Source organism: Gadus chalcogrammus, chromosome 5, assembly GCF_026213295.1.
Source record: "Gadus chalcogrammus isolate NIFS_2021 chromosome 5, NIFS_Gcha_1.0, whole genome shotgun sequence".
Taxonomy (NCBI): Eukaryota; Metazoa; Chordata; class Actinopteri; order Gadiformes; family Gadidae; genus Gadus; species Gadus chalcogrammus.
In genome coordinates this window covers 22,444,986-22,469,985 of record NC_079416.1, presented here as the reverse complement: position 1 = coordinate 22,469,985, position 25,000 = coordinate 22,444,986, and the positions used below count along the sequence as shown (strand labels likewise).

General features: G+C 48.4%; 4 protein-coding genes across 4 annotated transcripts in view; 3 read left to right on the top strand and 1 right to left on the bottom strand.

Moving 5' to 3' along the window:
- The window catches only part of mdga2a (MAM domain containing glycosylphosphatidylinositol anchor 2a), a 23,409-nt gene extending 13,671 nt beyond the window's left edge, over positions 1-9,738 (top strand). Inside the window, exons 7-17 of the mRNA XM_056590675.1 lie at positions 378-707; positions 1,203-1,505; positions 3,929-4,201; positions 4,769-4,917; positions 5,403-5,580; positions 6,337-6,357; positions 7,011-7,166; positions 7,829-7,969; positions 8,188-8,318; positions 9,211-9,310; positions 9,650-9,738. Of these exons, the coding sequence (XP_056446650.1) occupies positions 378-707; positions 1,203-1,505; positions 3,929-4,201; positions 4,769-4,917; positions 5,403-5,580; positions 6,337-6,357; positions 7,011-7,166; positions 7,829-7,969; positions 8,188-8,318; positions 9,211-9,310; positions 9,650-9,738 (1,871 nt within the window). The remainder of the gene's footprint in view (positions 1-377; positions 708-1,202; positions 1,506-3,928; positions 4,202-4,768; positions 4,918-5,402; positions 5,581-6,336; positions 6,358-7,010; positions 7,167-7,828; positions 7,970-8,187; positions 8,319-9,210; positions 9,311-9,649) is intronic.
- A 3,734-nt stretch (positions 9,739-13,472) lies between these two features.
- haus2 (HAUS augmin like complex subunit 2) lies at positions 13,473-18,067 on the bottom strand. Its single transcript, XM_056591239.1, has 6 exons — positions 17,733-18,067; positions 16,442-16,537; positions 15,835-15,904; positions 14,476-14,608; positions 13,957-14,065; positions 13,473-13,625 (listed from the first exon to the last, which is right to left on the bottom strand). The coding sequence occupies exons 1-6, from the start codon at positions 17,817-17,819 to the stop codon at positions 13,473-13,475; spliced, it is 648 nt and encodes a 215-aa protein (XP_056447214.1). The 5' UTR covers positions 17,820-18,067.
- Positions 18,068-18,103: 36 nt separating this feature from the next.
- lrrc57 (leucine rich repeat containing 57) lies at positions 18,104-24,322 on the top strand. Its single transcript, XM_056591238.1, has 6 exons — positions 18,104-18,293; positions 18,524-18,771; positions 19,077-19,212; positions 19,775-20,043; positions 22,557-22,742; positions 23,476-24,322. Exons 2-6 carry the CDS (start codon positions 18,688-18,690, stop codon positions 23,515-23,517), a joined length of 717 nt encoding a protein of 238 aa, XP_056447213.1. The 5' UTR covers positions 18,104-18,293; positions 18,524-18,687; the 3' UTR covers positions 23,518-24,322.
- A 137-nt stretch (positions 24,323-24,459) lies between these two features.
- Positions 24,460-25,000, top strand: part of tyro3 (TYRO3 protein tyrosine kinase) — a 15,752-nt gene continuing 15,211 nt past the window's right edge. Inside the window, exon 1 of the mRNA XM_056591237.1 lies at positions 24,460-24,758. Within this exon, the coding sequence (XP_056447212.1) occupies positions 24,701-24,758 (58 nt within the window). The 5' untranslated portion in view covers positions 24,460-24,700. The remainder of the gene's footprint in view (positions 24,759-25,000) is intronic.

Here is a 25,000-nt window from a genome sequence, read left to right as displayed (position 1 = left end):
AGACTCAACCCGTCTACCGGTCTGTCTGTCTCTCTGTCATTCTATGCCTCCTGACTCTCTACTTGTCTCTCCCCCTCTGTCTACCTGTGTGTCTACCTGTCTCTCTGTGTGTCTACTCGTGTGTCTACTTCCTGTTGGTCTACTTCCTGTGGGTCTACCTGTGTGCCTCCTTCCTGTGTGTCCACTTCCTGCGTATCCATTCCCTTTGGGTCCACTTCCTGTCTGTCCACTTGCTGCGTATTCATTCCCTTTGGGTCCACTTCCTGCGCGTCCACTTCCTGCGGTCGACTTCCTGCGCGTCCACTTCCTGCGGACCACTTCCTGCGTGTCCGCTTCCTGCGCATCCATTCCCTTTGGGTCCACTTCCTACGGCCCAGGTCTGCGTAAGGCCCGGTTCTGGATCACTCCGGACCCGTACCACAACGACGACCACATCCAGATTGGCCGCGAGGTCAAGATCAGCTGCCAGGTGCAGGCCACGCCCCCGGAGGAGCTGCTCTTCTATTGGCTGAAGAACGGCCGGCCCCTGCGCAGCTCGGAGCGCATGGTCATCACGCAGAGCGAGGGGGAGCTGGCCCCCGGGACCACCAACCTGGACATCATCGACCTCAAGTTCACCGACTTCGGGACCTACACCTGCGTGGCGTCGCTGCGCAGCGGGGGCGTGGCCGACGTCAGCATCGACGTCAACATCTCCTCCACCACCGGTACGGGGCGTATGCTAACACCGGGGCTAACACTAGCACCGGGGCTAACACTAGCACCGGGATAACACTAGCACCGGGGCTAACACTAGCACCGGGGCTAACACTAGCATCAGGGCTTATATTGGCATTGAGGCTTATGCTAGCACTAATACTGCTAATAGCACCACTGGTGAGGGTGCTTACTGGTGCTTATACTGAGTAAGTATGTGTACTGGTACTACCACCACTGGTGGGCAGCACTGGTACTGCTACTAAAACCAGTGTGTGTGTGTGTGTGTGTGTGTGTGTGTGTGTGTGTGTGTGTGTGTGTGTGTGTGTGTGTGTGTGTGTGTGTGTGTGTGTGTGTGTGTGTGTGTGTGTGTGTGTGTGTGTGTGTATGTGCGTGTCTGTGTGTGTGTGTGTGTGTGTGTGTGTGTGTGCTGTTTATGTGTGTGTGTGTGTGTGTGTGTGTGTGTGTGTGTGCGTGTGCGTGTGCGTGTGTGTGTGTGTGTGCAGTGCCCCCCGAGCTGAGCGTGCCCCCTGGGGGGTCCCACATGGTGTCCCAGGAGGGTGACACCGTGGAGCTGCAGTGCCTGGTGTCGGGGAAACCCAAGCCCATAATACTCTGGTACCGTGGCAACCAGGAGGGGGCAGGGCCCGCCATGTCGGACGGCTCCGCCCAGATGGAGAGCTACGACGGGATCCTGCGAATCAGCAACGTGACGCGCGACATGAGCGGGAACTACTGCTGCCAGACCAGCCAATACAACGGCTTCTACGTTAAGCCCCGCCTCCAGGTCATCCAGCTGGTAGTGCAGTGTGAGTACACGCACACACACACACACACACACACACACACACACTCATATATACGTCACACACACATACACACTGATATATATACAAACACACTGATCTATACACACACATACACACTGATATGTACACACACACACACACACACACACACACACACACACACACACACACACACACACACACACACACACACACACACACACACACACACTGATAAATACACACACACGCACACACAGACACACACTCTGATATATACACACAAACACACACACACGCACACCCACACACACGCACAGAGAGCAGATGAATAGAGAGCAAAGTGTGCGTATGTAGTCAAGCATTTTGTGTGATTGTGTGTGTGGGTTGTCTGTACTTTTTATTCTATGCAGAGGTGTATGTGAATCTGTCGGCTTGATTTAGCATGCCTGTTAGTAAGTCTGTATGAGAGAGAGAGAGAGAGAGAGAGAGAGAGAGAGAGAGAGAGAGAGAGAGAGAGAGAGAGAGAGAAGGGGTGGGGGGAGAGAGAGGGGGAGGGAGAGAGAGAGAGAGAGAGAGAGAGAGAGAGAGAGAGAGAGAGAGAGAGAGAGAGAGAGAGAGAGAGAGAGAGAAGGGGTGGGGGGAGAGAGAGGGGGAGGGAGAGAGAAAGACAGACAGACAGACAGACAGACAGACAGACAGACAGACAGACAGACAGAGAGAGAGAGAGAGAGAGAGAGAGAGAGAGAGAGAGAGAGAGAGAGAGAGAGAGAGAGAGAGAGAGAGAGAGAGAGAGAGAGAGAAGGAAAGAGAGGGGGAGAAAGGGGGCGAGAGAGTGAGTGAGGGGGAGAGAGAGGGAGAGAGAGGAGATGACTCAGAATGTGTTTAGCCAGAGGATCCTGGGAGATATGGAGAGGAGGAGAGGAGAGTTAAATAGAAAGAGAGACAGTGGTGAATATGAAACTAACTTCACTCTGCTTCTGTGCCTCACTCTCTCTCTGTCACTCACTCACTCACCCACTCACTCACTCCAACACACACACACACACACGCTCACACATTACGCGGGTGGTGTGTGTGTATCATTCTGTGTGATGCAGATGCCAAGTGCTACGCATGCTGCATCCAAAATCCTTAATGGAAGGAGGTATCAGTCTGTGTGTAAATGTACCTTCATGTACTTCAACGCTAGTAATGGTACAAAGTGTACATATTCCTCCATACTGCAGGGGTTATGCAATACATGTTAGGTACATCTGCAAAGTATTTAATATTTGATTCATACATTAATATTTACACCTCTGATTTCCCTGAAGGCCTCGAAATATCTCCATCAGCTTCACCTGAACGCCGCTGGCTCCAGACTCACATGCATAACGAGTGCTAATGCTACAGCTAGCATTAGCATTCCCATTAGCACCGGGGTTAGCATGCCTCTCAGGAAGGTGTGTGTGTGTGTGTGTCGTGGTTGACAGTTAAACCGATTATTCAACTTGGAAAATATATCATTAATCCCTGTGAGGGGATTCAAGGTGTTCCAGACAGAAAAACAACTAGATGACATAGATATAGAGCTATAGATATAGAGCTATAGATATAGAGCTCGTTTGTCCGCCCCTTCCGGGAGACCCCAATGGGACGTCTGGGTTTGGAAAATATGAATGGGTTTCAATGGAGAGAAAGTAATTATTACCTGATCCCAGTCTTTATATGCCTTGGATTACACACACGTTATGCCGATGGGGAGATTGTCGGTCTTGTCCACGCCAGTCGCAGGGAGCGTGACGTCACATACGAGACATGTAGTCTTTCTCATTGGGTTTTCTCTACAGCCTTTAACTGAACAATTGCACAACAAACGGTCAAACTCTTGACATGAAAAATTATCATTTAAGTCCACAAACAATATATGTGTAATCCAGGGCATATAAAGACTGGGACCAGAAGATAATTACTTTCTCTCCATTGAAACCCATTCATATTTTACGATCTCATAGGTCCCATGGGCTCTACCTTTATTCCACTCACCTGAATAAAGGAACGTCCGCTTGAAGATTTCTTAAAAGGAAGGCGACTTAGAGTGATTTTGACTGGGAAAGGACCTCTGTCCCATCAGAAGTCCATTCATTCAGGTGGTTTGTTACCCTGCGGCAAGATGGCGGCATTGTTTACGCGTGCTTACGCGAAGCCGAATGCACCATCATGTCAGTATATACAGTATATCTATGACGTCCTGTGTGCTGATGACCTCACGTCCTGTGTGCTGCTGACCTCACTTCCTGTGTGCTGAAGACCTCACTTCCTGTGTGCTGATGACCTCACGTCCTGTGTGCCGACGACCTCCCTTCCTGTGTGGTCCTGTGCGCTGACGACCTCACGTCCTGTGCGCTGACGACCTCACGTCCTGTGAGCTGACGACCTCACTTCCTGTTCCCCCTCCCCAGTCCCGCCCTCGGTGGAGCCGGTGTACCGCGAGGTGCGGCAGGCCCTGGGCCGGGCCTTCCTGCTGAGCTGCGGCCTCCAGCAGGCCCACCCGGCCCGCCTGCTCCAGTACGAGTGGCGGCTGGGCGACCGGCTGCTCACCCAGGGCGTGCTGGGGGACCAGGACCCCCTGACCCACTACCAGGTCCGGGCCCTGAACCGCGAGGGCTACGGAGAGTACACCTGTGAGGTCACCAACGAGGCGGGCTCCGGCCGCTGCACCTTCCTGGTCACAGGTCAGCACCCGCACCTAGCAACCGCACCTAGCAACCCCACCTAGCAACCGAACCTAGCAACCGGACTTAGCACCCAGACCAAGCAACCGTACCTAGCAACCTCACCTAGCAACCAGACCTAGCAACCGTACCTAGCACCCAGACGTAGCACCCGGACTGCTCCCCAGTATCATGCTACTCTAGTAGTGTATCGTATCGTATAGTATAGTGTATATATATGTGGGTGTGGCCTACCCTCCAGAGTGGAGTTCAGTACAGCAGTAGAACAGCAGGACACAGTAGAACAGTAGGAGTAGTTTACCAAGTAGGCTCCAGGTAGGACACAGGTAAAAATAAATCATGCTAGTCTGGTAGGCTGATGGTTGCAGCGTACGGCCTCGTATAGGCGTCAGGCCTAGAATGGTTAGAGTAAAGAAAAATAAATCCCGCTAGTATGGCAGTACGAAGGGAGCAGCGTCCACGGTCTCGGTGGTGTGGTGGTAGTATGGTAGTATGACGGGGGTTGTATGATGGTAGCAGCGTGGGGGTCTGCGTAGGCTGCTGACAGAAGGCCGTGTGTCCCCTCAGGGAAGGCCTACCCCCCGGAGTTCTACTACGACACCCCGGGCGCGCTGTGGCAGAGCCGCGTCCGGGTGTTCGGCTTCAGGCTGCAGTGGACCCAGATGGAGCCGGCCACCGTCGACCGCATCATGGCCTACCGCCTGGGCATCCGGCAGGTAACCGCGACGACCACCGGCGCCACGACAACCACTGGTCACCGCGACGACCGCATTAGGACCGCTCGTTACCACGACAACCACAGCAACCGTCAGTAACCACGACATCCGCCGGTAGCAACGACGACCGCCAGTAACCATCACAGCGACCAGTAACCCCGACAACCACCAGTAATCACAACAACCACCAGTAACCACGACAACCACCAGTAACCCCGACAACCACCAGTAACCACGATAACCACCAGTAACCACGACAACCACCAGTAACCCCGACAACCACCAGTAACCCCGACAACCACCAGTAACCGCGACAACCACCAGTAACCATGTCACCCGATAGGTGACGTCCAGAACCCTGCCTTCATCCAACGGCCCACAACGGGCTACAGAGCTGCCGAGTCGGGGAGGACTGGAACGCTGCATCAGAGTGGGCGTGTCAGAGCATGGTTGACGCGTGTGCGTGTGCGTGTGCGTGTGTGCAGGTGGGGCTGGAACGCTGGTGGGAGCAGGAGATCGCCATCACAGGGCTGATCCAGAAGGGGGAGCTGCTGACCTACAACCTGACGGAGCTGGTGAAGCCTGAGGCCTACCTGGTCCGCCTCACCCCCATCACCCGCTACGGCGAGGGGGACGCCGCCCAGCGCACCATCACCTACAGCCGTACGTAGGCCTACCGCTAGCGCTACACCTACAGCCGTACGTAGGCCTACCGCTAGTGCTACACCTACAGCCGTACGTAGGCCTACCGCTAGCGCTACACCTACAGCCGTACGTAGGCCTGCCGCTAGTGCTACAGTCACCTACAGCCGTACGTAGGCCTACCGCTAGTACAGTCCCCTACAGCCGTACGTAGGCCTGCCGCTAGTGCTACAGTCACCTACAGCCGTACGTAGGCCTACCGCTAGTGCTACAGTCACCTACAGCCGTACGTAGGCCTACCGCTAGTACAGTCCCCTACAGCCGTACGTAGGCCTGCCGCTAGGGCTACAGTCACCTACAGCCGTACGTAGGCCTACCGCTAGCGCTACACCTACAGCCGTACGTAGGCCTACCGCTAGTACAGTCACCTACAGCCGTACGTAGGCCTACCGCTACGCCTACAGCCGTACGTAGGCCTACGGCTAGTACAGTCACCTACAGCCGTACGTAGGTCTACCGCTAGTGCTACACCTACAGCCGTACGTAGGCCTACAGCTAGTGCTACAGTCACCTACAGCCTACCGCTAGCGCTACACCTACAGCCGTACGTAGGCCTATCACTAGTGCTACAGTCACCTACAGCTGTAGGTCTACCGCCACACTAGTACTATAGTACCTATAGTGACTAGTACTAGTAAGTAGCAGTACTAAATCATATAAGGTCATATCAGCACTGTAGTAATACTTGTCTCTTAAATATCGTCTTTTCTCTCACAGCTCCAGTCAACCCTCACCTCAGTAAGTTTGCACACACACACACACACACACACACACACACACACACACACACACACACACACACACACACACACACACACACACACACACACACACACACACACACACACACACACACACAAGCTGTGTTTATATTGTATCTCATGTGTGTAGTCGTTTATCCTGTGTGTAGTATTCATAGTGTATCTCATTTGTGTAGTAGTGTATCCTGTGTGTAGTATTCATAGTGTATTTGTAGTAGTGTATGCTGGGTGTAGTAATCATAGTGTATCTCTTGTGTGTAGCAGTGTATGATGTGTGTAGTATTCTTTGTGTATTTCATGTGTGTAGCAGTGTATCCTGTGTGTAGTATTCATAGTGTATCTTGTGTGTAGTAGTGTATCCTGTGTGTAGTATTTATATTGTATCTCATGTGTGTAGTATTTATAGTGTATCTCTTGTTTGTAGTAGTGTATCTTGTGTGTAGTAGTGTATCCTGTGTGTAGAACTTATAGTGTATCGCATGTGTGTAGTATTCATTGTGTATCATTTGTGTGTAGTAGTGTATACTGTGTGTTGTATTTATAGTGTATCACTTGTTTGTAGTAGTGTATTTTGTGTGTAGTATTGTATCCTGTGTGTAGTATTCATAGTGTACCTCTTGTGTGTTACAGGAGAGTTCCACTGTGGCTTCGAGGACGACGCCCTGTGCCTGTTCTCTCAGGACAAAACTGAGCATTTTGATTGGACGAGACACAGCGCCGCCACCAGAGACACCAAATACACGCCCAACACCGGGCCGAGCTCCGACCACCGCGGCTCCAAACAGGGTACACACAACGGGAACCAGTGGTTATAGACAGTCATACTTTAACACACACAACTGGTACCAGTGGTTATAGACAGTCATACTGTAACACACACAACAGGAACCAGTGGTTATAGACAGTCATACTGTAACACACAACGGGAACCAGTGGTTATAGACAGTCATACTGAAACACACGCAACCGGAACCAATGGTTATAGACATTCATACTGTAACACACAACGGGAACCAGTGGTTATAGACAGTCATACTGTAACACACACAACGGGAACCAGTGGTTACAGACAGTCATACTGTAACACACAACGGGAACCACTGTTTACAGACAGTCATACTGTAACACACAACGGGAACCAGTGGTTATAGAAAGTCATACTGTGGTCTGCCCTTTGACCCCAGCCAGGGTAAGGTAGTATGAGTCACTGTCTGACCTTTAACCCCTGCTAGGGTTACGTAGTATGAGTGATGGTTTGACCTCTGACCCCTGCCAGGGTTAGGTAGTATGAGATATGCTCTGACCTTTGACCCCCCAGGGTTAGGTAGTATGAGTCATGGTCTGACCTTTAACCCCTGCTAGGGTTAGGTAGTCTGAGTCATGTTCTGACCCCTGGACCCCAGCCAGGGTAAGGCAGTATGAGTGATGCTGCGACCTTTGACCCCCAGGGTACTACATGTACATCGAGACGTCGCGTCCCCGGCTGGAGGGGGACGCGGCCCGCCTGGTCTCGCCCTCCTTCACCACGGGGGGGCGGGCCTCCACCTACTGCCTCTCCTTCTACTACCACATGTACGGGAAACACATCGGTAAGTACTGCAGTACTGCTACAGTAGTACAGTCCTACTACTAGTACTGGGGGTTCACCTGTGAACTCGAACCTTTGGGGGTGGTGGGGCCTCTGATGTGAACTTTAACCTTTGGGGGCGGGGCCTCTGATGTGAACTCTAACCTTTGGGGGCGGCTGTTTCATGTGAACTTTGACCTTTGAGGGCGGGGTCTCACTTGTGAACTTGGGGTGTTTCAGGGTCACTCGGGGTCATCCTGCGTCAGAAAGGTCAGACTATGACTGACAGCTCAGTGTGGAGCCTCACTGGTAACCAAGGTGACCGCTGGAGGCAGGCCAAGGTCAACATCCACCCAACCGCAACATTTCAGGTACCGCCCTACTGACCTATTACTGACCCAGTACTGACCTAGTACTGACCCAGTATTGACCCAGTACTTACCCAGTACTGACCTAGTACTGACCCAGTACTGACCCAGTACTGACCTAGTACTGACCTAATACTGACCCAGTACTGACCCAGTACTGACCCAGTACTGACCCAGTACTGACCCAGTACTGACCTAGTACTGACCTAATTGGACCCTAGTACTGACCTAGTACTGACCCAGTACTGACCCAGTACTGACCCAGTACTGACCTAGTACTGACCTAATTGGACCCTAGTACTGACCCAGTACTGACCCAGTACTGACCCAGTACTGACCTAGTACTGACCCAGTACTGACCCAGTACTGACCCAGTACTGACCTAGTACTTACCTAATTGGACCCTAGTACTGACCTAGTACTGACCCAGTACTGACCCAGTACTGACCCAGTACTGACCTAGTACTGACCTAATTGGACCCTAGTACTGACCCAGTACTGACCTAGTACTGACCTAGTACTGACCTAATTGGACCCTAGTACTGACCCAGTACTGACCTAGTACTGACCTAATTGGACCCTAGTACTGACCCAGTACTGACCTAATTGGACCCTAGTACTGACCCAGTACTGACCTAGTACTGACCTATTACTACCCTAGGAGTGAGTACTGAACTAGAATCACGCTCTTACTACTACCTAACTACTACCTTCATGTACCAGCCTAGTTCAGACGATGTCTTTCTATCTGTCTTTCTACCTGTCCATCTGTCTGTCTGCGGTCTACCTGTCTGTCTGTCTGTCTGTCTGTCTGACTGTCTGTCTCTCTGTCTGTCTGTCTGTCTGTCTGTCTGTCTGTCTGTCTGTCTGTCTGTCTGTCTGTCTGTCTGTCCAGGTGGTGATGGAAGGATTGAGGGGTTCTGGTATTGAAGGTGACATCGCCATCGATGACATCAGAATAGAGGAAGGAGAATGTAAAGACCCGCCCCCAAACAGTGAGTTACCTCTCTCTATACCTGTCTCACTGTTTCTCTCTACTGTCTCTCTCTCTCTACCCTGTCTCACTCCTTCTACCTGTCTCTCTCTCCCTCTATACCTATCTCACTGTCCCTCACTCTCTCTCTACCTGGCTCAATCTGTCTCGCTACCTCTCTGACTTTCACTCTCTCCCTGTCTCTCTCTCTGTAACTCTTTGTGCAAAGGTCATCAATATTATTCTGATCAAACCCTTTCCCTTCAATGCTCTCTCTCTCTCTCTCTCTCTCTCTCTCTCTCTCTCTCTCTCTCTCTCTCTCTCTCTCTCTCTCTCTCTCTCTCTCTCCTCCTCTTCACAGATCTGAGGTCTTTGGCCCCACCTCCTTTCCTTAATATATGGCAGCTGTCCGTCACTCTTACTCTGGTTCTGATTGGGTGTGGAAGGTGACCCCCCCCCCCCACCCTCCTTGCTTGAAAAGACACAATCACTCCCTCAAGCCACGCCCCCAACTGCCCTAGCCCCTCCCTGATTCCTCTATAACCCCGCCCCCAGAAGCCAAAGACCCTTGTAGGCGTGTGCGTGTGTGTGTGTGTGTGTGTGTGTGTGTGTGTGTGTGTGTGTGTGTGTGTGTGTGTGTGTGCGTATGAGTGTGTGTCCCGGTAGTTTGAAGGTTGAACGGCCAGGGGTCGGAGGTCAGAGGTCATGGGAGGTCGTTTTGATGTTCTTGTACTGAAGGTGCTACATAAAAAAAGTTACATCTTTTATTTATTATTATTTATCCCAGTGGGAAGCGACAAACACAGGGTTTCGATTTACAGGAACTTCTCTGACCTTCGACCCCTGGCGTGTGGGAGGAGCCTTGAGATTGACAGCCGGCTGGAACACGGAGGCTGAGATTTAATTGGCCAGTCTGTTTGTTCTAGGCCAGCCTTTTTATAACAAATAGGGTCCCTCTTCCTCCTATCCCCATCCCCCCCCCTCCCCCCCCACTCTCCTGGTACTGGCCTGTTGTCGTGGCAACCGTCTCGAGCATCTCCTGGCCCACCTGGGGACTCGCTGCTCACTCATCGCCACGACGAGTGCCTTCAGACAGCCGGTACCGGAACTCACCGAGAACCCAACAGAAGTCAGGCAAACCCAACAGAACCCGGTATAACTCACATAGGACCCAACAGAACCCAATATGATATAAACAAACCCAAGAAAACCCATAAAGGCCCCAAGAGAACAGAATCCAACATATCAGAACCCAGTAGAACACCTCCCAACCCAACAGAACCCATTAGAACCCATGAAACCCAAAAGAACCAATAACACAACCCAATAGTATCTAAATGAAACACGATAGAACCCGGCACAACCCAGTCACGTCCAACAGAACCCTACGGAACCCTAAAGGAACCCAATAGAACGCAACAGAACCCAGAGGAACCTCCAAGAACCAACCAGGACGTCCCGAACCAACGCGGGGTCTGGGGTCCAGGTCACATGATATCCTGGAGCCTCCAAGCTTTCCTGAAGACTTTCTGGGGACGTTGAGGACAAGAGGAAGTTGTCATGGCTGACAGGAAGCGAGATGAACTGAAGCCTTGAGCTTCGTTGGGGACGCTGGGACAGCGACAACGACATCCTCGTCGTTCCTGTCGGACCGTTTTTACCGTTGGAGGTGCCCAGGGGCCGATGTAATCGCAGTATTTCCCAAGAGACCATCAAAACTGTTTTAGTATTTCAAAATAAGAGTTTGGCGCTCCCTTTTCGGAGAAGTGGCGTACTTTGTGCAATCGGAACGTTGGTCACCTGACCTAGCTGGTAGCTAGCTGACCTAGCGGGTGGCTAGCTCAACTAGCGGATGGTTAGCTGACCTAGCAGGTAGTTAGCCGACCTTGCTCTTGGTTAGCTGACCAAGCGGTGGTTAGCTGACCTAGCGGGTGGTTAGCTGACCTACCGGTGGTTAGCTGAACTAGCTGCTGGTCAGCTGAACTAGCTGGTAGCTAGCTGAACTAGCTGGTGGCTAACTGACTGCTGGTTGCTCTCTAAACTAGCTGGTAGTTGCGAACCTAGCTGATGGTCAGCTGAACTAGCTGTTAGCTAACTGAACTAGCTGGTGGTCAGCTGAACTAGATGGTGGCTAGCTGACTTTGCTGGGTGCTAGCTAATGCAGCTGGTGGTCAGCTGAACTAGCTAGTAGTTGGCTAACCTAGCAGTTCGATAGCTGAACTAGCTGGTGGTTAGCTAACCTAGCTAGAGGCTTGCTGACGTTGCTGGTAGCTAGCCTACCTAGCTGTGTTTGAAGTAAATTTGTGTAATTGAATCATGTATCGTCCCCATTTTACTTATTTTTTGGTTTGTATCCAGATAATATTTTGCATTTCATGGATTTTATTTCATGTCATAGTTTGTGTCTCATAGAGGTGTGCTTGGAGTTGAAAGCATCTATTTTTCATTAAGATTTATGATATGAATGATTGATAACTTCCAGATGAATCAGCACTGTCCTCCGACGGCTATACGAAGGGCCCTTATTTGACTTATTCCGACTCATTGTAGTTTTTATTACTGCTCCACCTAGTGGCTTCAGCCTGAAGCTTCGCCCGCGTCAAACATATTCTATTTTTCTACACCAGGCGCTAACAAACTAAACTAAACTAACCTTATCTTATGTTTAAAAGGGAGTTTTGGATTTTGAATTATTATACATTTTGCAAATAAACGGACAACATTGTGGGGACTTGGTGTGTCTGTAGTCCTGCAGTACATTGTGCATAGTGGGGGCTTAAACACTGATGTTCATTGCAGATTGTTATTTATTTTTCAAATAAGGCAATGATGTCCATATGGAAGACTATAATGCTAAAGCGAAATGTGGGATAACCCCATCTGCCAATCCAACAAATAACCAAACAACTGACAGAACAGGGTTCTGGGGGTGGGGCTTATGCCGTCAAAAATTGTAATGTAATGTATTTCCGAACAACATCTGAGTTCTGCCTGAGTCCAATGACCATGGCGAATCACACTTACCGGGCTAAATGATACAATGACCTGTAGTCAAATATGGGCTCTTAATAACCACATGTTTTATGACCTCTGAAAACTCATCAATCACACACACACACACACACACACACACACACACACACACACACACACACACACACACACACACACACACACACACACACACACACACACACACACACACACACACACACACATCCTTATACATTGAACATACACACACATAACATAGATACGTAACATGCACATAAAACACAAGTACTGATACGGTTCCATAAACCGTATAGGTCCAGTACAGAAGTGTGTGAAACAGTATTATTATTAAAGTTACATCATGGGTTATCATTTTATGATTTTGGAATGGGTAATAATTAGTTTTTATGATTTAGGAATTGAAAATAATTCGTTTTGACAATTTAGGAATGGGTAATAATTACTTTTCATTGTTTAGGAATGGGTAATAAATATTTTTCATCCTTTAGGAATGGGTAATATTTGAGATGAAGATCATGAAGCAACAGTCAGACCTTGAGCGAGAAATATTTTTGTAAATGTGAAAAACTGCTGAATTAATCTGCCATTCACTGGATTAACATCTCTGATGCTATCATTTCATTATTATGATTATTATCAAAATAAATGAATCCACTGGAGCTTACGATAGCTGTTTGTGGGTTTGTGTGTGTGCGCAGCATCCCGTTTTAGGAGTGTCTTTACCGCCACCCAGCGGTGAGTGTTGGTTGTTCATCCTACAGTTATTGAGTTGGTGCGGGAGAGTGAGCAGCTTGACATATCCAACATCTAAATCTCCTCACTACTTCTAGTTTTATCTTCTCTATTGTCCATGGTTTTACCTGAGCGATGGAAACACGACAGAAGAGTAAGGCGACCTGTAGCCATAACATAAATAGGTATATTACAGGATAAAAATATATTTTTCATTATTGTTTTGGATTACTTTCCTTTCCTTTTGCTCCTTGCCTCTTTCGGCCTAGCTTCATTAGCATCACAAAATTCACCAGACACTTTTGTTTTCATTTATTTAATAGCTCCAACCAACATAAGAGCAATATATCAACATTTTCCTATTCCCAAACCTTTAGACACAGGCAACCCCCCCCCGCCCCCCTTCTGACAACCCCGTCCTCCACCCAGCCCCCCCACTAGAACGTAGAGCCCAGCCGGCCGCTCAATGAGTCGGGGCCGGGCCCTGGGAGCAGAGCGGTGCGCGGGTGGAGGTCCTTCCACTGGAGGACCTGAGAGGACAGCTGCTCCACCTCCGCCACCTGGGCCAGCAGCTGGGCCACACCGCTGTTCTGTAGGAGGAGGGGGAAACACAGTGGTCGGTGTGAAGGATTGTGGGAGATGTAGTCTTGGTGATCAACAGTTTAGCCACGCTGTCGGGAACCTTAGCTTATGTTTAAAAGTGAGTTTGGGGTCTCTGAATTATTATCCATTTTTCAAATACAACGTAGCGGGGAACTTGGTGTGTCTGAAGTCCGACAGAACACGGTGCATCGTGGGGACTTTAACACTGATGTTCATCGCAGATTGTTATCTTTGTGCCAGATCTCTGTTCTGTAGCGTGTATGCGACATCCTAGTGGTGGGTGTGAAGGATTGTGGGAGATGTAGTCTTGGTGCTCACCAGTTTAGCCACGCTGTCGGGGAGCGAGGGCAGCGCGCGCACCGTGGTCACGTGACGCTCCAGGCTCTCGATGAAGTCCAGGACCATCTGGATGAGCTCCACCACATACCTGCACAACATTCACCTGGTTATACTGGGGAGCAGAGCATAGTTATACTGGTAGCACTGGTGGACACTGGGAGACCTCCAGTAAAACAATTGTCAGCAGATGGCGCTGTCTTTGTACAGGTTAGCCGCGCAGGTGTGTTAGCCGCACGGGTGTGTTACCTGTGGTGGTGTGTTATCTATACGGGTGTGTTACCTGTGCAGGTGGGTTACCTGTGCAGGTGGGTTACCTGTGCGGGGGTGTGTTACCTCTTCAGGTGTGTACCTGTGGGTTACCTGTGATGGGGTGTGTTACCTCTTCAGGTGTGTACCTGTGTGTTACCTGTGCGGGGGTGTGTTACCTCTTCAGGTGTGTACCTGTGTGTTACCTGTGCAGGGGTGTGTTAACTCTGCAGGTGTGTATCTGTGTGTTACCTGTGCAGGTGAGCCTCCATAGGCAGGCTGGTCTGACAGAAGGGTTTCATCAGTCTCTGGCGCAGGCTGCTCTGCTCCTTCAGAAGGTCCTGCAGGTGACTCGCAAACACCTGCAGGTCCCTGAACCTCCGGGCTGCAGGCAGGAGACAAGCCAGTGTGACTCATTAAACCAGCAGAACCCAGACCCCTAGAACCACCCGAACACACTCCTATCAGGTAGAACCCAAACCCCACTAGAACCAACAGAACACACTCCTATCAGGTAGAACCACCAGAACACACTCCTATCAGGTAGAACCATCAGAACACACACCTGCTCAGGTAGAACCATTAGAACACACTCCTATCAGGTAGAACCACCAGAACACACTCCTATCAGGTAGAACCATCAGAACACACACCTGCTCAGGTAAAACCATTAGAACACACTCCTATCAGGTCGAACCACCAGAACACACTCCTATCAGGTAGAACCATTAGAACACACTCCTATCAGGTAGAACCATTAGAACACACTCCTATCAGGTCGAACCACCAGAACACACTCCTATCAGGTAGAACCACCAGAACACACTCCTACTCAGGTAGAACCATCAGAACACACTCCTATCAGGTAGAACCATCAGAACACACTCCTACTCAGGTAGAACCATCAGAACACACACCTGCTCAGGTAGAACCATCAGAACACACTCCTACTCAGGTAGAACCATCAGAACACACTCTTACTCAGGTAGAACCATCAGAAGAACACACTCTTACTCAGGTAGAACCATCAGAAAACGCTCTTACTCAGGTAGAACCATCAGAACACACTCTTACTGAGGTAGAACCATCAGAAGAACACACTCCTACTCAGGTAGAACCATCAGAAGAACACACTCTTACTCAGGTAGAACCATCAGAACACACTCTTACTCAGGTAGAACCATCAGAAGAACACACTCTTACTCAGGTAGAACCATCAGAAAACGCTCTTACTCAGGTAGAACCATCAGAACACACTCTTACTGAGGTAGAACCATCAGAAGAACACACTCCTACTCAGGTAGAACCATCAGAAGAACACACTCTTACTCAGGTAGAACCATCAGAAGAACACACTCTTACTCAGGTAGAACCATCAGAAAACGCTCTTACTCAGGTAGAACCATCAGAACACACTCTTACTGAGGTAGAACCATCAGAAGAACACACTCCTACTCAGGTAGAACCATCAGAAGAACACACTCTTACTCAGGTAGAACCATCAGAACACACTCCTACTCAGGTAGAACCATCAGAAGAACACACTCTTACTCAGGTAGAACCATCAGAACACACTCTTACTCAGGTAGAACCATCAGAAAACGCTCTTACTCAGGTAGAACTTGTGCGTCACATCAGCGCTCTCTTTCTCCAGGCTCAGGAGCTCCGCCTCCAGACGTAACTGGAACATGAAAGGATCGGTAAGTCTGCATTTGGGACCTACTGAGACCTACAGGTGTTACACAGCCCCATCGTATGGAACTACACTATAACTTAAACTACAGTATTAACCGCAGTATAACAGTATTAAACTACTGTATTAACCGCAGTATAACAGTAGTAAACTACAGTATTATTTAACCACAGTATAACTTTGACTATCTACAGTATTAAACTACAGTATTAACCGCTGTGCAACTGTTAAACTAAAGTATTAACCAGTGTAACAGTATTAAACTACAGCATCAACCCAAGTGCAACTGTTACACTACAGTCTTAACTGCAGTGTTAAACTACAGTATTGACCCCAGTATAACTTGTACTAAACTAATATTAACCACAGTGCAACTGACAAACTACAGTATCAACCCCAACTTGTACTAAACTACAGTATTAACCGCAGTGTGACAGTACCAAACTACAGTAACTATTAACCACATTATTAGACTACAGTTTTAACTACTGATCAGCTGTTAAACTACCAGCCCCATGTCTGTACCTGAGCCAGCTCCCGCTTGGCCCTGATGTGTTGCTCAGCGGCCTGGAGACGCGGGGAGAAGGCGTGGCTTTCCCTAGGGGCGGAGTCAAACTCCTCCTGGACCAAAGGAATAGACCAATAGGATCACACATTTAGAGATGGCTTGGTTTGGAGATGGTTAGTTATAGTAAGGGTTTGTTATGGTAAGGGCTTGAGTGTGTTTGCAAAGCTGGCCCTCTACTTATAGAGACAAACCCATGCATTCATAATATTAAGATTATACATTAAGATTATATATATATATTAAATTGTTATTATATATTAGGTTAGAAGTGGTTAGTTAAGATACTAGGTTTGTAAAGGTATTAAGTTAGAGGTGGTAACAGTAGGGTGGTAGTTCTCAGAGATGGTTAGCAAAGGTATTAGGTTAGAGTTGTTTACATTAGAGATCAGGGTTTCCCCCAGCACTGTCTTGTTAAGGCGGCCGCCTTAACAAGACTAGGGCCCCGCCTTGACTACCAATGTATTAAAAAAAAAAAAAAAAAAAAAAGTAAAAAAAAAAAAAAAAAAAAAAAAAAAAGCGAGATTTTTCTGCCATGAATAGGGTAAGCCCATCATCTTCTCACTATCTTAGTTCAAAATTTAAAATATTAAATATACAACATTGACTTCATTCACTCTATGTGTAGATAAAGACAGACCTGCGAAACTGCAGGGCAAGAGTCTTACAGCCTGCATGAAGATCAGCATCAATGGCCCACCAGTGTCTAAGTTCAATTACAGCAGGGCGCTAGAACTGTTCTTTGCACAGCCACGCAGAATTGCATGCACTGATGCCTCTTGTCAGCTGTGCCGCAAATAAGATCCAAAAAAGGAACTGTAAATAGTTGAATTTGCATACAAAAGTTAAGTGTATTGTCCATTATTTGTATTTAATTTGCACTTTTCTTTAATTTTATTTTGTAGTGTCTGCATGTTTGCACAACATTTGTACCTACTGTTGTTTATTTATATGGAAATAAACAGTCGTTTATTTCATTCATGCGTACTGGCATCTTTGAGCAAAATACCCCCAAAATTTTTCGCCGCAGCGCGCCAACAACACCACCGACTGCTTACCACCTTGACTGAGACATTTACTGGGGGAAACACTGGAGATGGTTAGTTAAGTTTAGGTTAGAAATGGTTACTTAAGGTACCAGGTTAGAGGTGGTTAGTTAAGGTAATAGGTTAGAGATGGTTAGTAAAGGTATTAAATTAGAGATGATTAGTTAAGGTACTAGGTTAGAGGTTGATGTCCTCGTCATCTGACCTGTGTCCAGATCCCCTTCGCCACGCAGCTGGACAGGAAGCTGCCTGCCGGGGTGATGGAGAACGGGCTCCGCTCCCACGGATCCATCAGCTGGGTTAACCCTCACCTCAGACCCTCCAGACAACGGAACCCGAGGAACTGAAGCACAGCAGCTGGCGGGAGGTCAGCCGAGGATCATCAATATCCTCCGATCATCAATCATCAATCATCCACGCTTAACCACTAAGGCAGTGTCACTTAAAGTGCGAGGATTTATTATTTTGAAGTTCAATAATAAAAGTGTACACCCGCTATTTTATTTGAGCTTTTGCTGTTGTTTCCTCTTCGTCACTTCCGGTAGGGATACCGCGTCACTTCCTGCTTTCGATGCGGGCTGCGTATGGCGCATGCGCACACACGGTCGAGTGGACGTTAACCCAAAGCTCTCCTGCTTTTCTCTTTTAATCGCTTTAAGAGTAAGATAAACGTTCTAGCTGCTTCTGTATTGTTCCAACTACGTACGGCGGAGGTCTGAGGGGTCCTGCATGAACCTCGGACCCTCGGAAGGGCTTCCTGTGTGAGGTTAGTTTCTAGCAGGGCTGGGCACTACCGTTAACCATTCACTGCGCGGCGACATGTTATTCACAAAGTTGTCTCGTAGTATCCCCTCCTAGGTTCCATGTCATAAGGTATGGGGACGTTGAGACAGGCTTCCTAATGTTAGGACTGTTGTTGTTGTTGTTGTTGTTGTTGTTGTTGTTGTTGTTGAGGTGACTACGCCCTCATGCGCGACTCGTCTGTTTATCTCACAGGATCAGAGGAGGGGAATCATCCGCTACTCTGTTAGGATTTGTCATCCCTGGTGCGTCTGGAGCTCCAGTAAAGTGAAGCTCGACACGTCCCACAGAGCGACGGCTCAGGGTGACAGGTTAGGCTGACAGGTGGGTCGTGGAAGGTGTAGGGACCAGTGAGCGTGATGGGCAACAGCGCGATCAAGGCCCACCTGGAGACATCCCAGAAGACCGGGGTCTTCCAGCTGACCGGGAAAGGACTGCAAGAGGTGAGGGTCTCTCTCTCTCTCTGTTTTTTTTTCTCTCTCTCTCTCTCTCTCTCTCTCTCTCTCTCTCTCTCTCTCTCTCTCTCTCTCTCTCTCTCTCTCTCTCTCTCTCAGCACAACAAGTAAAACATGTCACAACATCAAAACAACGAAATTGCAATGAGGTCAATTTTAGATCATACTACGACTGAATAAACACAGAACAATGTCACCTTTCTACGTTCTATGAACGTTTTCAAAGTATTATTCTAGTTGTTGGTTCTCTCTGGTGAAGTCGATGGATCCCTAAAGAACGAGATGTGTTCCAGTTTCCTGAGGAGCTACAGCGGCTGACGGCTAACCTGCGCACCGTGGATGTTTCTCACAACAAGATCGAGGTGCTCCCGGCCTCCATCGGAAACTTCCTCCAGATGAAGAGTCTCACGCTCAACTCCAACAAACTCAGTAAGACCGTCTACAAGTTAGAACAAACTACACATTAGACCTTCTACAAGATAGGACTACCTACACATTAACAATCCTCAAGTTAAGACTGCCTACACATAAGGGAACTACAAGTTAGGACTATCTACAAGTTAGAACAAACTACACATTAGACTGTCTACAAGTTAGAACAAACTACACATTAGACTGTCTACAAGTTAGAACAAACTACACATTGGACCTTGTACAAGTTAGAACTACCGGTAGCTACACATTAGACCTTGTACAAGTTAGAACTACCTGCACATTAGACCTTATATAAGTTAGAACTACCTGCACATTAGACCTTATATAAGTTAGAACTACCTGCACATTAGACCTTGTATAAGTTAGAACTTGTAGCGTGTAAACATAATTTTGGGTTGTAAACTTGTAGACTATAGAAGTAGTGTTGAGCTGTTATGACCTTTATGTATAATAACTTGTAATATGTTTCCAGTGATTACTTGTACGTAGACTTGACATCCACCTGGTGTTTAGAGGTATTGACTTGTAGGCGTGGTGTCTACTGCCCTGTCCCCAGCCAGCCTGCCTGGTGAGCTCAGCAAGCTGAGGAAGCTGGAGACCCTGAGTGTGAGCGGGAACCAGATCACGGGCCTCCCGTCCGCCCTGGGCCAGCTCCGGGCCCTGCGCACCCTCAACCTGTCTGGGAACCAGATCCGAGAGTTCCCCCCAGGCCTGGGGACCCTGCGCATGTTGGACCTGCTGGACCTCTCCAAGAACCACATCCGGGTGGTCCCCGTGGAGGTCTCCACCCTGCAGGCCATCGAGATCAACCTCAACCAGAACCAGGTACTGGAACTAGTACTAACCTCAACCGGAACCTGGTACCAGAGTACTAACCTCAACCAGAACCAGGTACTGGAACTAGGACTAACCTCAACCAGAACCTGGTAGCAGAGTACTAACCTCAACCAGAACCACTTACCAGAGTACTAACCTCAACCAGAACCAGGTACTGGAACTAGGACTAACCTCAACCAGAACCTGGTACCAGAGTACTAACCTCAACCAGAACCAGGTACTGGAACTAGGACTAACCTCAACCGGAACCTGGTACCAGAGTACTAACCTCAACCAGAACCAGGTACCAGAGTACTAAACTAAACCAGAACCACTTACCAGAGTACTAACCTCAACCAGAACCAGGTACTGGAACTAGGACTAACCTCAACCAGAACCTGGTACCAGAGTACTAACCTCAACCAGAACCAGGTACTGGAACTAGGACTAACCTCAACCAGAACCTGGTAGCAGAGTACTAAACTAAACCAGAACCACTTACCAGAGTACTAACCTCAACCAGAACCAGGTACTGGAACTAGGACTAACCTCAACCAGAACCTGGTACCAGAGTACTAACCCCAACCAGAACCAGGTAATGGAACTAGTACTAACCTCAACCAGAACCTGCTACCAGAGTACTAACCTCAACCAGAACCTGCTACCAGAGTACTAACCTCAACCAGAACCTCTTACCAGAGTACTAACCTCAACCAGAACAAGGGAATGGAACTAGGACTAACCTCAACCAGAACCTGCTACCAAAGTACTAACCTCAACCAGAACCTGCTACCAAACTAAACCAGAACCTCTTACCAGAGTACTAACCTCAACCAGATCCATTTACCAGTAGGGCTGTAATAATACACAAACTCACGATTCGGTTTGTATCTCGATTTTTGACCCACGGTTCGATACATCCCACGATTTTTTTCAATTTAAAAAGCATTTTATTTTTATATTATATAACATTTAACACTTAACTTAATGTAACATTTAATAACAAATAATTTGGAACACTGAACAGATTTGAACAGAAAGAATACTATTAAAGTATAGCTAAATTAATTAATAAATAACCAAAGATTGCAGTTGGAGGATGCTTGCAGGTAGGCAAAAACCCTCAACTAGTTTTGTGGTTTAGTCAAATATCCTGTTAGTGTTTCTTATTAGGCTATGTAGCTTAAATAATGACATAATCAGGCCGTATAGAATGCAACTTGTTTAATAGCCTAACTTTCAAATAGGAGGAAAAAAACATGAACGTCTGAATCGCAATAACGAGATAGTGTTACGAGTAGCGTATGTGTGTGGGCGAGAATGGTAGTGTGCGTATGTGTGTGTGTGAGGGACGTCAGCGAGTGAGTGGACGAGCGAGGAGAGCGAGCGGTAGCGGGTGTGTGTGTGTGTGTCTAGTGAAGAAGCGAACGAGTCCGGTAGAATAAAGTACCCATCCTGTCAATAATCGGTGGCCGCTTCATTCCGACCTATAAGCAGACCAACTGCCGGTCAAAGCACACAAAACACTAGAGACAGGGATCACACAGGCTATTTTTTCGCACTTGGCCCACTCTGGATAAATGTCGTTCATATCGCATATGAGGACTTCGACGGCTGTTGAGAAATGCAATCCTCCGTAGCCACGGAGAGCTGTGATCACAGAGAGGGCATCTCATCGCAGACTTACGGCATCGATAAGAGGAGGGGTGTCAGCAGACTATTATTTAGACTAATAATTAGCAAATTTCAATCTGACAATTTGACCGGAGAGTTAGAAAGGGCGTATCGCGCTTCTGCCTTCTCACACCTCGAGACAGGTTTGTGGCTTTGAATGTCGCAATTTCGGTTTCGATACGCGTATCGTTACAGCCCTAGTTACCAGGTATTCACCCCCGTAACAGGTACTACCCAGGTACCAGGGACCAGGTATTCACCCCCGTACCAGGTACTAACCAGGGACCAGGTATTCACCCCCGTACCAGGTACTAACCAGAGACCAGGTATTCACCCCCGTACCAGGTACTAACCAGGGACCAGGTATTCACCCCTGTACCAGGTACTAACCAGGTACCAGGTATTCACCCCCGTACCAGGTACTAACCAGGCACCGGGTATTCACCCCCGTACCAGGTACTAACCAGGTACCAGGTATTCACCCCCGTACCAGGTACTAACCAGGTACCAGGTATTCACCCCCGTACCAGGTACTAACCAGGTACCAGGGACCAGGTATTCACCCCCGTACCAGGTACTAACCAGGTACCAGGGACCAGGTATTCACTCCCGTACCAGGTACTAACCAGGTACCAGTGACCAGGTATTCACCCCCGTACCAGGTACTACCCAGGTACCAGGGACCAGGTATTCACCCCCGTACCAGGTACTACCCAGGTACCAGGGACCAGGTATTCACCCCCGTACCAGGTACTAGCCAGGTACCAGGGACCAGGTATTCACCCCCGTACCAGGTACTACCCAGGTACCAGGGACCAGGTATTCACCCCCGTACCCTCCGTCCCCAGATCTCGGAGGTGAGTGCAGAGGTGGCCCGCTCCCCGCGCCTCAAGGTGCTGCGCCTGGAGGAGAACTGCCTGGAGCTCTCCTCCATCCCCGTCGCCATCCTCAGCCAATCACAGGTCTCCCTGCTCTCGCTGGAGGGGAACCTCTTCCAGGTCAAGAGGATGAGGGAGCTGGAGGGATACGAGCAGGTACTAATACTACAGGACTCCCACAGTACCTAATACTACAGTACTACCACAGTACTACTACAGTACCATAATACCACAGTACTACCACAGTACTACTACAGTACCTAATACTACAGTAATACCACAGTACTACTACAGTACCATAATACTACAGTACTACCACAGTACTACTACAGTACCATAATACTACAGTACTACCACAGTACTACTACAGTACCATAATACTACAGTACTACCACAGTACTACTACAGTACCATAATACTACAGTACTACCACATTACTACTACAGTACCATAATACTACAGTACTACCACAGTACTACTACAGTACCATAATACCACAGTACTACCACAGTACTACTACAGTACCATAATACTACAGTACTACCACAGTACTACTACAGTACCATAATACTACACTACTACTAAAGTACTACTACAGTACCATAATACTACAGTACTCCTACAGTACCATAATACTACAGTAATACTACAGTACCATAATACTACAGTACTCCTACAGTACCATAATACTACAGTACTACTGTACTGCTACAGTAGAATAACACTACAGTGCTATAATACTACAGTTCTACTACAGTACTAATGCAGTAGGATAATACTTCAGTACGATAAGACTACAGTTCTACCACAGTATTACCACGGTAGCCTGACACCTACCATAGTAGCGTAGTACTCTTTGTAGTACTGAATGTTTTGTGTTGTCTTCCAGTACATGGAGCGCTTCACAGCCACCAAGAAGAAGTTCTCCTGAGAGGTCAGGAGGACGTCCGACCTCTGACCCCTACCAGCTGCCCGCGCTTCAAATCAAACTTTATTCATAAAGACTCAGGCTACAAAGACCAGCAAGATACCCCCGCCAAGACGACCCCTGGACACCGCGAAAACACACTGTACACACACACACACACACACACACACACACACACACACACACACACACACACACACACACACACACACACACACACACACACACACACTCAGCAGTCCGTTTAACCGTGGGTAACGAGGTATTAACTCTGATCTCAGAGATGTTATATCCCTTTGTTCCTTTCCTTTATGAATTTAACCTCACTTTAAACCCAGAGTTTCAGCCAAGTTGTACTGGGAATGTTCTGCAAATGTGAGGCCGTCCAGCTGAAGCTAATGCTAACAGAGTATTGACGGGAGCGGTCGGTGGGCACACCTCACTGAAATATGCATTTGGGAACACATTAATCACACTGTGAAACAGGTTATTGAACTAATCATACGTTTCATTGAAGGAGTTTTGCTTCCTAATGTTTTCCAACACCTCTTTTCCCAGTTTAACAGAACACTACTAGTCTGACCGCGTGTATAACTTGTAAATTATGGATGCCTCAAAACGAAAAGTGTTATTTAAAAGCTGTTGCATTGTAATATATCCATTAATAAAATCACGAATGACTAGAACCTCCACCCTCCACTCATGGTGATCCTGTGGGAGTGAATGCAGTTTGAAACATAAATATAGTCTCTAATCAAACTATCATTAATGACTGTAACCGGTGCTGGCTGTCGGTGGGTGCTCACTAGTGCGTGCTGAGTAAATTGATAACCCAAGGTCTATCGGAATGGCCTCAGGTGATCAATCAATCAATCACCGATGCGTCATCGATCACTCATCGCAGGAAGCCTTATCCTCCAGCAGGGGGCGCGCATGCGCAGATCCCGGCCGCGCTCGCTCCCCTCCCGTCGCATTCCTCCGCGGAGCCGCCGCGTCCCGCAGCGAACAACAAACAAGTGGAACAGAACACAAAGGACCGAGTCGAAGCTCCGGTTCTGGTTTATCCCGAGTCGGGGTTTGGGGACCAGAGATTGGATGGACTGGGATTGTTGCCCCTGTTGTTGACTGGTACAAAGTTGGACCAGTGGATTGAAGAGTTAAAGTGGACTTCAGGAGCCATGGAACCATGAGGCTGTGGTGGTGGGTCCCCGTCGTCCTCCTCCAGACCCAGGACGGGGTCTGCCGTAAGTCCTCCTCCTGGATCCCCGGTCCCAGACCTAACAGACCACTAGTCAGAACTAATTAACTAGTGCTAAGACGGACTTACTGCTGTTAGTTAGTATCTAGCTAACTAACTACTGCTAACTGACTTACTGCTGTTAGTTCGTTATAAGTAAATAACTAGTGCTTAAACTGATTTACTGCTGTTAGTTAGTATGTATCTAACTAACTAGTTCTAACTGTGACTTCCAGCTGGTCTTGGACA